Source organism: Lepidochelys olivacea (assembly GCF_965140295.1).
Source record: "Lepidochelys olivacea isolate rLepOli2 genome assembly, chromosome: 5".
NCBI classification, from domain to species: domain Eukaryota; kingdom Metazoa; phylum Chordata; order Testudines; family Cheloniidae; genus Lepidochelys; species Lepidochelys olivacea.
The window spans coordinates 100,004,137-100,018,691 of NC_140415.1; the positions used below are offsets into that span (position 1 = coordinate 100,004,137).

At 42.4% G+C, this 14,555-nt stretch overlaps 1 protein-coding gene and 1 long non-coding RNA gene across 2 annotated transcripts in view; both read left to right on the forward strand.

The window, feature by feature from the left end:
- The window catches only part of KLF9 (KLF transcription factor 9), a 24,856-nt gene continuing 10,301 nt past the window's right edge, over positions 1 to 14,555 (forward strand). Inside the window, exon 1 of the mRNA XM_084627863.1 lies at positions 1 to 1,197. Coding sequence (XP_084483989.1) covers positions 696 to 1,197 — 502 coding nt within the window. The 5' untranslated portion in view covers positions 1 to 695. The remainder of the gene's footprint in view (positions 1,198 to 14,555) is intronic.
- On the forward strand, positions 2,478 to 13,424 carry LOC311520426. The gene is made up of 2 exons (XR_014711592.1): positions 2,478 to 11,548; positions 12,801 to 13,424. It is a non-coding gene; the product is annotated as an uncharacterized lncRNA (long non-coding RNA).

Below are 14,555 nucleotides of genomic sequence, written 5' to 3' on the forward strand. Positions count from 1 at the left end.
TTGAATCACCCTCCCCGCTGACCAATTGGTGGGGGGCTTGGAACCTTACGTGATGGGATTCTGCGAAATTGTTACTGAGCAAGAGCATGCCGGAACAGTGAGGAGCGGCAGGCGAGGGGGGAGTGAATCAGGCAGTGGGCAGAGGGGAGGCAAGAGTCTTGTAGACCTGGAGCTTTGTCTGCTATTTCAACAGAGCGTCTTGATGAGTGGGTGAATGTACAGGGAATTCTAACGAAGGCAAAGCGGCTGGGTGCATCTCCTGAGCTCCTCCTGCGATTTTTTTTTTGGGGGGGGACACACCTTGGGTCCTTTTAAAACGCTGGATTACTTGAAATCACCACTAGTGACAGTATTTCCAAGAGAGCCTTATTATAGCCTGTCAATGTGCTTGTCATTGGGAGTGAATTGAAATCTAGAGTTTCTGGTGATCACGGGTAAGGGGTCTAGGAGTGCAAGAAGTCCCAGTGTAGCACCAGATTGTGGATGCTGCCTTTGGAGTCATGGATTGTTATATAAAGATCAGTGGCTGAATTCTACTCCTTGCTTGGATACTAACGCACACCGCCCCACCCCCTCGCTACTGATCTTGGAGGCTGAAGGCACCAGTGTGCTGATTAAAAACCCCGGGGGGTACGACAGAGAAGTTTCGGTGCCTGGATTTTGGTTCTCTTTCTTGGTGGTTACTCATCTGCAGAATGTCAGCAGTTGCCTACATGGATTTTGTTGCTGCTCAGTGTCTGGTTTCCATTTCCAATCGCTCTGTGGTACAGGAACAGGGGGCTCAGGATGCAGAGCTACTGAAAATGTCTGATGAAGAAGTGACCAAGGACCTGAATGACCCCAGGGATGCCTGGAAGGATTATTGCACATTGGTCACAATTGCTAAAAGCTTGTTGGACCTGAACAAGTACAGACCCCTCCCAACTCCTTCGATCTGCAGTGACAGCGTAGAAAGTCCAGATGAGGATGTAGGATCAGACAGCGACGTGACCACTGAATCTGGGTCGAGTCCTTCCCACAGCCCGGTGGAAAGACAGGATTCTGGCAGTGTGCCCAGCTCTCTCTCTCTCCTCCACAGTGGAGTGCCTGCAAAGGGGAAACTAGCCACTGAAAAGAGACACAAGTGTCCATACAGTGGATGTGGCAAAGTCTATGGAAAATCCTCCCATCTTAAAGCCCATTACAGAGTGCATACAGGTTAGCTGTGGTCTCTCAATTGCAGAGGGGGCTGTTGGGGTTAACTCAGTGTTACAGAGCAGCATTGGCTATGCAACACTGATTTTAAGTCATGAACATTATCCTTGTTCTTAAATGCTGCAAATACAGACAAATATTAACGTTAAGGAAGTTGGTTGTCCTGGTTTGAACTCCTTAGAGATTATTTTACTATTTAACCTGTTTTCCTCCCATCCTCCATTTTTGTCTCTCATCCTTGTTATTATCAGTGATGAATGCAATGGCTTTCTGGCTACATTCAGTCTATGAAAGCACGGTATGTTACTGAAATTATATGGAATGTTTAGGGTAGAGAGCAAAGGGTGTTCTACGGGTTTGTCGTGTTGTTGAGATTTTTTTTCTCTTCTCTGCATCTGTAACAGAGGTTTACATGGAGAAGATCAGGCCAGTAGAGGAGCTGTTCAGTCTAAAAATGGTATAATCTGCTTCTATGAGAGTAGCAAGAATTAACCAAAAATTGCATGGAAGCTGCACACCCTGAATGCAGTAGAGCCTTCTAGGGATTGCTCAGTATTCTTTTAGCCTTATGCTTGTTGTTTTTTGTGCTTGCCAAGCTGGCTTTACATTTGACCAGGAGTCTTCAGAGAGTTTTAAAATAACACTGATTAGTACAGCATAGAATTTTGACAAGATAGCGAGTCGGAAGCTAACTCATCATCCCCTACTTACAAAGTCAGATTTCAGAGATTCATTTTATTCATCCTGTGTGTTAGGACTTGTCCCCATGAGCTCTGCTGTGAGATTAAGGGCGTGGTCAGTTTCTGAGGTCGTGGATTGATGACGAATTTTACAAATTCTCATAAGGAAACCTGTAAAGTTTAACCCCTACATAAATCAGAATGTGAAAGGTCTAGTAATTAATGAACTAAGATCTGAAAAACAGAGGAGGAGAAAGGCAGTGTAAATTCCACCTTTAGAAATGTAACCATCCTTGACAAGGCAAATATATTTTGATTAATCAGCACACTGAAGGAAAGTTGTGAGGTGGTTAATATTCTAATTTACAAAGATTATGAACTGGTATACCTCTTAATTCAGACTTGCTGGTATAAGGTTACAGCACACTGGGTCCTAAATTATATGACAGCCACCTTCATTATAACCATTTATATTATAACACTGCTTTTAGCAGACTCTTTTTGTGAAGGTATTGAGCAAATTTTTAATGAGCAAATGTTTTTAAGGAAATGCTTCCCCCTCTTGCCCCCCCCCCATAAGCAAAGCAAGAATAGAGGGGCAAATTCTCTGCTGATGTAAATGGGCACACTTCCATTGACTTCAATGGAATGTGGCCCATATTTTTAAAATACAAGCACATGAGTATGATACACACAAACTAGAAGGGCAACTGCTTTTAAAGATCAGATGTTGGGTAATTCTCAACCACTGTTCTTAACTTTCAAAGCTAAGTGCATTCCAAAGCTTTACAATTTGTGTTTTGATAGCACCTGTTCACCATCATTTTAATCTGCTCCCATGAGGGGACTGGATGGCTCAAAATACTAGTAATAGAGGGTTACAGAGCTATTCATTTTTACATCAGTGTTCTGAATGCAATATAGGTCAGTAGTGGCCAAAGGTAAATTACCATTATATTATGGCTGTTTGGTGGCCTATGTGAAATGAACTGGTAGTCTGAGTCTAGTTTCTAATGACATCACTCTCCCTTTTTATCTCTCTCACACACAACATAAACTCCATCATGACAAACTTGCAACGTTGTTGGCAAAATCAGCAAAGAGACCAAGAACTGAATGGACCTTGGGGGAAATTTCAAAAGCATGTAAATGACATAGGGCCCAAATCCTTAAAGGTACCTAGGTGCCTAAGTCCACCATTTAGGCACCACTGACACTTTCAAAGTTGCCAGTGAGCTGCCACCTAACCCCATAGGTGCCTAAGTATCCTAGCTGCCTTAGTTTCTGCTAGTCAGCATTTGCAAAGCTACCCCACAGTTAATGAGCTGCTCCAGCTCAAGCCAAAGCCCCAGAGTGAGATTACATGGGGGGATGCCTATCTCATCAGTGGGGCCTGATCTGGTAGGCATGCTCTGAACATGTCTTAAGACCTGATACTTGTCAGACCCCACAGCTGAAGGCAGGTCACCAATAGGTGGAAGGACAAAAGAGTACCCATACCAAAGAGACATGGGGGCACAGGGAAATGTATAATGAGTGTGAGAAAGATATCAAGTGAGAACAGGGGAAAGAGACTGTTTTGGTTGCTAAGATATGGCCTACCTAAGTGGCTGATCTGGCTTAGGTGCCTAACTCCAGGAGAGGATCCTCAGCCATGAGCCCTGAGTGGTGGGAGGCACCTATCTCTAGGCCACATGCACCAGTTCAGCTACTTAGATGCCTAAGCCCCATCCCTCTCCTTAGCATTTCACTCCTGGCTAGCCTAGACAACTCCCTGGTCAGCTGACTGGCTTCTGAAAATCTCTTCCTTAAGTGCTTAACTCTCCCCATGCATTGTACAGGGAGCCTGAGTGGCTGGCTGCTTCAGGTTTCAGTGTTCAGATGCTGAGTGGAGCAATACCTAAATACCTTTAAGGATCTGGGCCTAAGTCCAATGACTTCTAATGGGACATATGCTCCTAAGTCATTTGGGCACTTTTGAAAATGTTACCCTTAACCTAACTTTTGACCCCCTCCAGGTAGCCTAGTTAGCCTGGGGGGATGGGTCACATTGACAGGGCAACAAAGATTATTTCATTATCCATGCTCTTCCTGTTCCATAGAGGACATAAGTCTCCAGTAGTGTCACAATGGGGTTTTTCACCAGGACTAAATTCATAAGACTGGATTTGCTAATATACACAAGCGGTTTAGCGGGTGAGGTAGTATGGTAAAATGTTAACCTAGCAGTAAAAAAAAAACAACCCCCAAAACTGCTATAGTAATTGAGATGTCCACAGGCTCTCCTCAAAAACTGTAAACATGGTAATTGTAGCCTTTTTTTTAATTTAAATTGTCATACAAGTCCTTTTAATTCAAGTGTCTGAATAAAACCATTACCATACATGCAATAGGAGACACAATACTGGTGCATGGGGCTGTTTAAAAGTTGCTATAAATAAGAGTTGTGCATAAGTGTAAAAGTAGAGAGTCAGAGGAAATCAATAGCACCAGAAGTTGGAAGTTTACCTTCCAATCATAGCATCTCTGTTGTAGGTTACTTTGTTCTTTTCTGAACTTTCTCTAATAGTGGTGGTGGTAAAAGAGGAGATTTTTATCACAGGAAGATATACCACAGGGCACTGCTGCAATAGTTATGCACTAAGAGCAGATTCATGAAAGAAAATTGCTAAATCTGAGTTACAGTTAAACTCCCATTGAACAGGCTCTCCTTTTGGCCTAGCAATACTGTACTACTTTGCATTGCAATGAGGAAGACCTGGTTTTGATTACGTCTCTTGCGCTCTCCATGCTGAAGGGCTAATAAAGCAGCATGCTTAGCTCAGGGAGGACAGGTGACCAAGAAGAATGGTTGTGTGTTATTCAACAGCAATCCCTATGGTTAATTAAGGAACCTCTCTGATTGCCTGTGGGAGCAAGGAAAGGAATACAGTCGTGCTCATCTTGTTGGGGTGGTAGTCATTCCATAGAACCTTATGGAGAAGGGAAAGTCCACCTGAACTTCTATTTATATCTTCCTAGTAAAGAACTTTGTGGATAGAATGTAGTCCTGATTTTTAAGCCTCAACAAGTGAAGTTTGTGGGAGAAAAATCATTCCATTTGCCCACTTCCAGCCCATAGCTACAGACAGAAACTTGAGAAGAAGGGAAAGACATGTCACAAAACTAGGTTTTTTATTTAAACTCTGTCTTTTAACCTACCCTAGGGCCTGTGTGGTATCTGCCCAACCATTTCAGGTCCAATACTTACTCAGAACTATGGTAGCTAAATGTAGGTGAAGATTTGCAAATTTCTGGCTTGCAAAAGACAGAGGAAATGACAGTATCATTTCCAGTTTGTTCCCAGAGCTCAGGTATCCATCCTATTCTGAAGTAGACATCAACTGGAATAGCATTTTGCATGTTGACATGCAAATTAACATGACACTTTAGAACCTATCCCCCGCATAAGATGTGACTCCACTGTACTAGGTTTCCATGGGTATCCACTTCATATGTGGCCTAGGTAAACCCTATTCCACTTTGCTTCCAATTTCCTATCACCAGTGTTGTTAGATCAAGTAGGTTTTAAAGTCCGCCCATGAGGCAAAAATCGCAGATAGTCAAAAAGAGAGAGATGGAAGAATGACAGAATAAAAAAGGGAGAAAGAAGACTTCAACGTCATTATGTGCAAACCGGATGGCCAGGAGCATTGTCTATGATCAGCAACACTTTAAAGTCAAGTCCTTTCTCTTTGAGGTACCGCTTGACCTCCAGAATGAAACACTTGTGGAACCAATCCAGAAATAATGCTGCCGTCACCCAAGCCTTTTTATTTGATTGCCAGAATGCAGGCAGGAGATTTTTGTTCTTGCCTTTTAGGGCACGGGGATTTGCAGCCCTGTAGAGCAAGCCCAGCTTTATTAAATGCCCAGCTGCATTGCCACAAAACACAGTCATATGGTCTTTAGCTGCTTTGAAGCCAGCAGCTTGTCTTTCTGATTTTGAAGTGTAAGTGCAGTTGGGCATTTTTTTTCCAGGAGAGCCCAGTCTCGTCAGTATTAAAAACTTGTTTCAGAAGATAGCCCTTTTCTTCTATGATTTTCTTTAATTGTTCAGGGCAGGCTTTTGCTGCCTCTTCATTGGCAGATGCAGCTTCACCAGTAGTCTGCACGTTTTTGAGGTTGAATCGGTTTCTAAAACTGTTAAGCCAATCCTTGGCTGGCTTTGAATTCCTTCTCATCAGAAGGCTGTCCCTCTTCGGCGGGAGATTTGAACAGTGCGTAGAGGCTAAGAGTTTACTGTTCATGTCTTCCAGCCATAAGTTTAATGCCTTTTCAGTGTTCACTAAAGTCTTATCACGCACCTGGCTCATCACCTTAGCAGTTATTGGTGCACTTGATGCCACGGCTTGACGAATTTCTCTCTCAAATCTTGATGGCACGGATGCTAGATTCATTGTGGCCGTATTTACGCGCCACGTTGGAGACCGACATAGCGTCTCTCAATAAGTCCAACACAGCCAATTTTTCCTCCAGTGTTGGAACAGATTGCTGTTTCTTCAGTTGAGCATCAGATGAAGTAGTTGGCTTGCGTTTAGGGCCACGTTGTATGAAAAATACATATCTTTAAACACTAGAATCAGAGCGTGGCGAGATGGGGACCAGCAGGCAGCAATCAATCCGGTGGGGGTCAATTTATCACGTCTAGTCTAGATGCGATAAATCGACACCCCCCCCCCCGAGCGCTCTCCTGTCGACTCCTGTACAGTACTCCACCGCCGCGAGGAGTTGTTGTTTTTTGCCGAGTGCGTATAGTTGAATTCGCATAAGTTAAATGTGCGTATGATGCGACTCCACTGTAAAAGTTAATGTTAACAGTGTACTGCAGTTTTCAGTGATTAAATAACACCACAAATATTCAGCTATATTCTTGAGTAATAAACTTTCAGCACTTTCCAGTGTGAACTGAGTTAACTTTAGCTGATGGAATAGTAAATGATACTCCTCATCAAGAGAATTACTTCATGAATGGGAGAACAGAAAAAGCTGGGTGTAGCCTCCACAGTTCACCCAAAATCTGTACCTATAAATCACAGATTACTCCAGTGCCATCTTTGGAAGGGAAACAAAACAGGTAAGTCACTAAGGGAGATCAAGACAGTACCATGGGCATGTAGGATTCTTGAATTCGGCACATGAATGTAAAATACACATGCCGGATTTAAAGTCATTCCAAGAATGATACATTTCATAGCCACAGTGAGGTATTTCTTGATTGGATTGGCCAGGGACATATATGACTACACAGTGTAGCGTTAACTATCTTAAGTGATTGCTTCCTTCATTCATTTAAAAAAACTAAACAAAACCCATTCATCTACACGGTTTCATGAACCCTTAAGATCAACCTGGCATTTTTTAATGTGAACTTGCTTTCCAGGGCAGAGATTTGATTTCTCACTACGTTTGCAGCCTTTAGCACTCTTAAAGTAGATGCTCATCAATAGTTACTGCCATCTTACATTTCTAATATTTATCTTATTCTCCATCTTGAAAAATAGTTTCATAATGTCTACTCATTGTACCCATGGTCTGTCTTTTATTAATATTCCGTTTCACCCATACATAGCAACTAAACAAGTTCAAAATGTTTAGTGACCACTCATGGATGTTGTATTGCTGTGAAACTAAAAACACACTGGCACATCTTGTTCAGGCTTACAGAAGATGAGGGATGAAGTACCAAACTAAGTTACAAGAAGAGGGGGACTGCATTATCAGATTTCTTTTATCTCCTTAACTGCTCGTTCAAAACCAGCCCCTCTTGCAGAGACCAAAAGTAACCATCTGATGATTGGTTGCCTATGGCCTGCCTCATGACTCCTGCTCAAAGCTAGCTTGAAAATTAATATTTAATTTTAGTGATGTCTTGAGTTTTGGACTGAAACATTAGTAAGAGCAAGATTACTATTATAAATTTATTTCTGGTAGCACCTATGAAGTGCTTGGAACTTTACAAATAGAAGAGGAGGCCTGGCCATGTTCCTCAAGGAACTCACAATTTAAAGACTGTTTCTCTCTCTCTGTCCTGAGGATAGGAGAAGGATTCAATACATATGCAGTTATGTTTAGAATGTGTATACAAATATAATAAAAATAGGACATGTAAAATTATACCCAAACTACTTCTCAGAGTTGTTGTCGTCAGTGGCAGCTTTCCCATGAGCATCATGATAAAGGTGGGTCTTCAGGAGAAACTTGAATGTGGCAAGGATATGGGTCTTCCAAATGAACTCTATAAGGCTATTCCATGCATAGGGAATAGCACAGAAGGTATAGAACCATAGGCGATGCAGTTGCAGACAGAGGGGCAGGACTATATTCCCCAGGAATATCAAGACTGAAGTCACTGGTGCAGTGAAGAGGCCAGGTGGAAGTGGGTGGATGGTTGATTTAGAGCAGTACAGCGCATTAGCTTGGAAATACAGTCTCTTTGTTACCAAGTTCTATTTTGAATGAGGGTAGGGCTGGGGTTCATAGCTTTTTAAAGTTTTTAATAAAAAAAATGGAAGGTGAAAGGAGGGTGTAAATAAGGAGGATGAAAGAAAGCCAGTAATTGGACAAATGGCAATTGGTGGTGATGGTCTCCCCCATGTGGCAAGAGAGGATATGGGCAGCAGCATAGGTACCAGGAGGCTAATTCTGTGGGCTGTCTGTTACAGGATTAGTAGAACTCTACTCAGTTAGGGAACCCAGGCAGACCAGAGGTCCTGAGTGCTCCATGTAGCAGATGCACTTGCTCCTAAGATTTGGCTGTAAATGCTTGTGCATATTAAATATTCATAATGAACAAGGATTTCCTTGTATTATAAGTGCTTGGAAGATACAGATCCCCTTGACTGTGCTATAAAGTGCATGAGGTATATACATTATCTGCCTCCTCAATAGGGCCTTAGAGGAACCCATGTCAATATGTGAGTCAGAGCCAATCCAACAGTGCAAGAGTTTTGTAACAATACAACAGAAGCTATGCCCTTGAACTCCTCCTTTTGACGTTTTGCCTTTGGTGATATTCAGCAATAGGTTAAGGGCAGAGACATGGAGTCACAGATCTGAATTCTACTGTCCAGAGGGAAGGCAGGGAGCAGCATTTCTGTCACAACAGAGACAACTGATGGATGCTGCAACACAAACTGCATCGTGAATCCAGGCCCCTTATTAGTTTAGGCTGCTCCTGACTGCATTACTTTCCCATTTATTTTCTGAACTATCCCTAGTTTCAGACAGTACACATGTGTATATTAATGGGCAAAGCTTGGAGCATTTTCTTGGTGCTTTTAAGTTTCAAATGGAAACAATCTGAAATCTAACATTTTAAGCTCCTTATTAGTACACGTTACACAGGTAGTGCATTTATAATATGGCTAAAGATCAGATAGCAGAGCTCAAAGGGTATCTTGATAAAAATGTGTGAAACCATTCTTCTGAGGGATTTATAAAAATGTGAAAACTTGTATTGTTACTTAATGGACATGTTCTCTATCCAGGAGAAAATTGTAATATTTGATAAAATTTGATTACATTGCTTGAAAGGCTAGGAGGGTGAGCAAGTTAGGCAAAAATCACTCTCATTTTCAATATGCTTTTTTTTTAAAAAAAAGAGAATTAAGTATTTGTTAAATTTCACATTTGGAAAACTACCAAAAAGCGTTAGTGGTCACAGCACCTCATCAAAGCAAGGAAAAGCACATTTAGAAGGGAATCAGAGAACAACAAAGTGGCCTTATCTCAACTGCTTTACTTTATCCTTTCACACCAAGAATGTAACTCCTGTTGCCAGCAGAGGACATATTGGAAGAACTGACTCTAATGAGTTATCGCACCCTGTTGTGCCTTGGTACTGGAGAACACTTGGTATATTTCTTCCTAACCTGATTTTGTCCATTTGTGCGTGTAACCATTAGGATCACTGTGGGTGAGCACATTCACCTTCAGTTCACTGCACTGCAATACTGCACCATCCTCACATTCATAAACTGACAGAGCTGCCAAACCTGAAAGAGGGGAAAGAGTTGGGGAAAACCAAGTTAAGTTTAAATTGCCAAATCCTAGGATACCAAGAACAGAGCCCATTTCAAATAATCCTATGATTGTCTTAATCCTGTGTTTAGATGCCAGCCAAGCACTCTTGTGCAGGAATGTTCTGGAATGCCATGCTGGCACTTTTTTGGGGGAGCCAGAATGGCATTCCAGTACCGCTGATAACTGTAAAGTAAACCCATGATAGTGGTTATTGCTTTCATTCTTCACCTTGCACTATACATGGTCAGTGCGTATGCAGCAAAATGGTGCATTCTGGCTTTTTTCTGTTTTTTTTAAATGGCTTGAGAACTGATGCTAATTACAGTGACTGGCACCCTATAAATACCTAAGCAAGAGTGTGTCTCAGGTTGTCCTGTTGAATAGTCTAGCACACTTTACATGATGAATAATTAATTAATCAATGGGGGAATTCATAGATAAAATGAAAACACCTTTTTTCGCTCCTGAACATAGGGGCAACAGATGTAAATTGGTGCAGTCAAAGATGTATTGTAGGAATCCTGCAGCAATACTGAGCTTAAGTTTGGTGGTTATGTGTACGTTGTGGCTTTGGATCTTACCCATACTTGAGCAATTTGGCAAGCTAACTGCCATTTAAACCTCCCAGCACACCTGTCATGTGTCTGCCCACAAAATTACTATCTACGGGGCAGATAGTAGATAGTAATCTATCTTGCTCCAAGCAAGGCTAGCTACTGTGTTGCCCACATCACTGTGAGGCTCCATTGGTACAGTGCCACTGTAGATACAAAGAGGTGGTGCAATCAGAAACTTCTATGCCTAAACTCTGTACCGTTTTCTTTTTACTTCAACATTATCTTAATAAAATTATTAAATCTCTATGGTGCAAATTGTCCTCCCATCACTGTCCCACAGAGCACTAGTCACTACTTAGGGGGTCTGTTTAGCCTAGTTCTTCTACCTTGCTTGTTCAGGATCAAGGTTTCTGGAAGTCCCTTGCCTGTATAAATAGTACTGCATACCTTCAATCTCATTGTGTGCTGGTTTTTGTCAGTCACCTTAGCTTTGTGTGTTTCAGCAAGTCAATTTTGGAACAATTTCAGAAGGAAAAAGCTATTGTAAAGGAATGCTGTGAGCTGGCCAGAGGCAGATACCCAGATGCCTGTGAGATTCAATTGCAGTTGAACTCTAATTAGGAAAACTTTGGATTATGACTGAGTGACGCAAATATAGTGCGTGGCAGGGAATCACCCACTTGGGGGAAAGACAACACCAGGAGAAAAGTAAAAGGGCCACAAAAGGGCCTGAGATAACTGCAGCCAGTCTGGGGTAAGGAGGAAAACCTGCCTTTTTTCTCCCCCAATGAAGTGGACAGTATTTTTGGCACTCATCCATCTACAAAGCATGAGATACTTTGGATGGCACTGTGACACCTAGCACCTGGGCCATCAGGAGAAGAGGAAGGAGAAATATTCATCATAGCCCAGTCCATGACAAGGGATGTGGGCCAGAACCAGGAGATGCCTGAGACCTTACCAGGATTCCAAGACCTCTTTGGAGAAGCTCAAGATCTGGCTACAGCAGCCAAACAGGTTGGGGTGGACGTAGGAGACAAAGGAGCACACAAGGTACATTGGATTTTATTATTTGCAGCACTCAGGATTGGTTTTGCATGCTTGGGGGCTGTGGGAACATGTTCTTTGGTTCTTTCAAACACCATACTCTTACTGTGGGTGGTTATAAGATCACATGATGCTAGAAGACCCCATTCTCCCTAGCTCTACACTACAGCATAAGGGGAAGCTTTCTTTACCCTCCCTCCCAGGTTCAGCTCCCCCAGATTCTGTCAGGATGGACAAGCCCCACCATAATTCTCCACATTTGGCTACATAGCCAGGTGTCCCAAGTAGGGGCAGAATTTTCAGGCATGCAGTGAACTTGTCACAGGGCCAGGCTCAAAATGGAGGTCAACCAAGGAAAACCTGTTCCAAGAGTCAATCAAACCCTGAAATATCCTAAATGTAAAAGAAGAAGAGTATTATTACTAGAAACCACATACTGTGCAGCATGATCCCACTATGTCCATGACCTTGTCTCAGTCAGCCCATATATCAGCCAAAGGCATCTGTTTAGCTATCCACTCTTATCAAGCTGTTGTTATAGTTCATTCTGCCTTTCTGTTTAACATATGAGACACACAGGCATAAGCATTACTCGATAACAAGCTGCTCTATACTAACCACCAGTGAGGGTGTGGAATAAGGACTTCCCTGCGGTCAGCCAACAACGCAGGGCAGAAATCTAGAAGAGATCATGTATTTTAGCCATATTTTTCCCCAGTCCTCCAGGAGTGATCACTGAAAGTCTTTTGTAAAAATCAGTGCTCAATCTGAGCAATCAAATTAGGGGTAATGCTAATTTCCCTATACACCCACAGAAGTTCACTATACCTCTTCAGTCCCAGAACAAGTCCTATATTCAGCCATGAGAACAACTCAAGTGTAGGATTATCAACTTTGCTCCTAACTTGTTCAAACCGAGCTGTCGTTTCCTGTTCTGGAATCCTCAGCACAAAAAGAGTCTCTCTGTCTCCTGTTTGCCTGGATTAAGCAACTTTTTAGTCCCTTTGAACTACAGCCATCAAGCCCCACCCCTGCACACATTGTTTTCATTCCCGCTGCCTAAGAATTGATTTTAAATTACAGAGAGAATGTTAGTTTATGTCCTTACCATCTTAAATAGTAAGAACAGAGCATCTGTAAGAAAGCATTGGAGTGAGAAAGGAACCAAAAGCAGTTACTTTTATTGCATTCCTTGGTACAGACAACCCTGGAATGTCATTAATTAGCCTATTAACATTCTTCTTCTATCTCATTTCAGAGGGCCCGACTGCACCCAGGCCCAGTGTGGAAATGCTGGCACATCACAGAATGGGACAGCAAAGGCATCAGGAATCACAAATTATTGAACAGTTGACCATTTCACTGGAAGGAAATGGAAATGACTCAGAGGGGCATGTAAAGGGACTCTGATACAATGTTTAGATTCAAGAAGGAAAAAGCTGGTCGTTTTTTGGAAAGACAAGACCAATTTAGGCAAGAGGACAGAAAGCCAATGACAGAATGTATATGGCATGATGATGAAATGACGCTGCTGGATCAAGAGGTCCACAGAAAACTTCAAAGAGAATACATGGAGAAGCAAAGGCAGCTAGCACTATTCTGCTAGCACCTGTTTACATTGTACAACCACCTCAGCATGATGCTATGGTACAGAACTGCATCCCATACTGAACTGGCTCATCCCTGTCTGCTCCCTCTGCTGTGTTCTCCTAGCACTCTGGTGGTGAACAGGACAAAGAACTGGAGTATGCCAGACATGCATTTTATGGCCCTATAGCCCTGTAAACCAAATTTGTGTGTGCTTGGTTTATTTTTCTCTGGTTACTTATTGGAGCTGTCCTGAATGTTTGTGGTTTTAAATAAAGTAAAATTGCATAATTTATTTCAGTGTTAAGAATCCATTAAACATACTTTTAATTTACCCTCATTATACCACCACTCCATTATGCCATAATTTTCTTTACCCAGACTCAAACCGATAAGTGCATACATAAGGTGAAACCCACCATCAACAAAGGAAACAAGGATATTTAAGGACAGCGCATGCTAACCCTTCAGGCTTGAACAGGCAGAATGAACATCATCACCACCCCCTCTCTACACTACCCTGGCAAAATGTGAACAAAGCATCTCTGATTCATTTGGTTCACATGCCTGGTACAGCCAGCATTAACAAGTGTTACAGATTCTGGTAGTGCTGCTTGTCTGCCTGTGCATAAATTGTTGCAAGTTCCTCATTCCACAGACTCTTAAACATGTCGCTATTGCTTTCACAAATGTGCAGAATGCAACAGGCAGATACGATGTCCACCGCTGCCAAGTGCGCTGTCGCTGCACGTCAGCAGGCACCTCCACCTTGTTTAAAGCCTTCTAAATGCACACTCCACTACCACACTGTCTCTGTCAAATCAGCTATTTAATCACCATTTCTCTGGGCTTTGAGAATGGCTTCCTGGCCAAGGGGAGCAGTGGATTTGCAGGCTCACAGAAAACTGAAAGCCTGGAAAAGAGGATGGTCCTCTTTCTCCTACCTCTATCTGCTCTCCAAGAGTTCAGAGTTTTAACATTTTCTTGTATCATGCACTAAGCTTATGCTAACTTCTGCATGAGACCTGCGTGGAAATGAATTTTCTGGCCCACAAAATTTTTTGAAACTTCAAAAATGTTCCCATTCTGCATCAGAATGTACCTGAAATTTGAAAATTTCTTCCCCTGGATAGGGAAGAGACACTGACTAGAGGCTGGTGGTTAGGGCATTTTCGGTATACACAGGTAACGCAGGGACACCACATATTGCCTCTCCGGCAATACGTTGTGATTTTATTTTAGGAGCTCCAGCAGAAACATTTCTGGCTGAGCGAAGCGTGAGCTCTGACATTTCAGCCTGACTTCCATTTTAAGTTCATGTCCTGGTTATTGCTGAGCTTCCCAAAGAGTGATGGGATTTTGACCTCTTCTCCCACAATTCTCTTGGAATCCCAGAATACATTGCCAAATGTCCTGCAAGCCAATG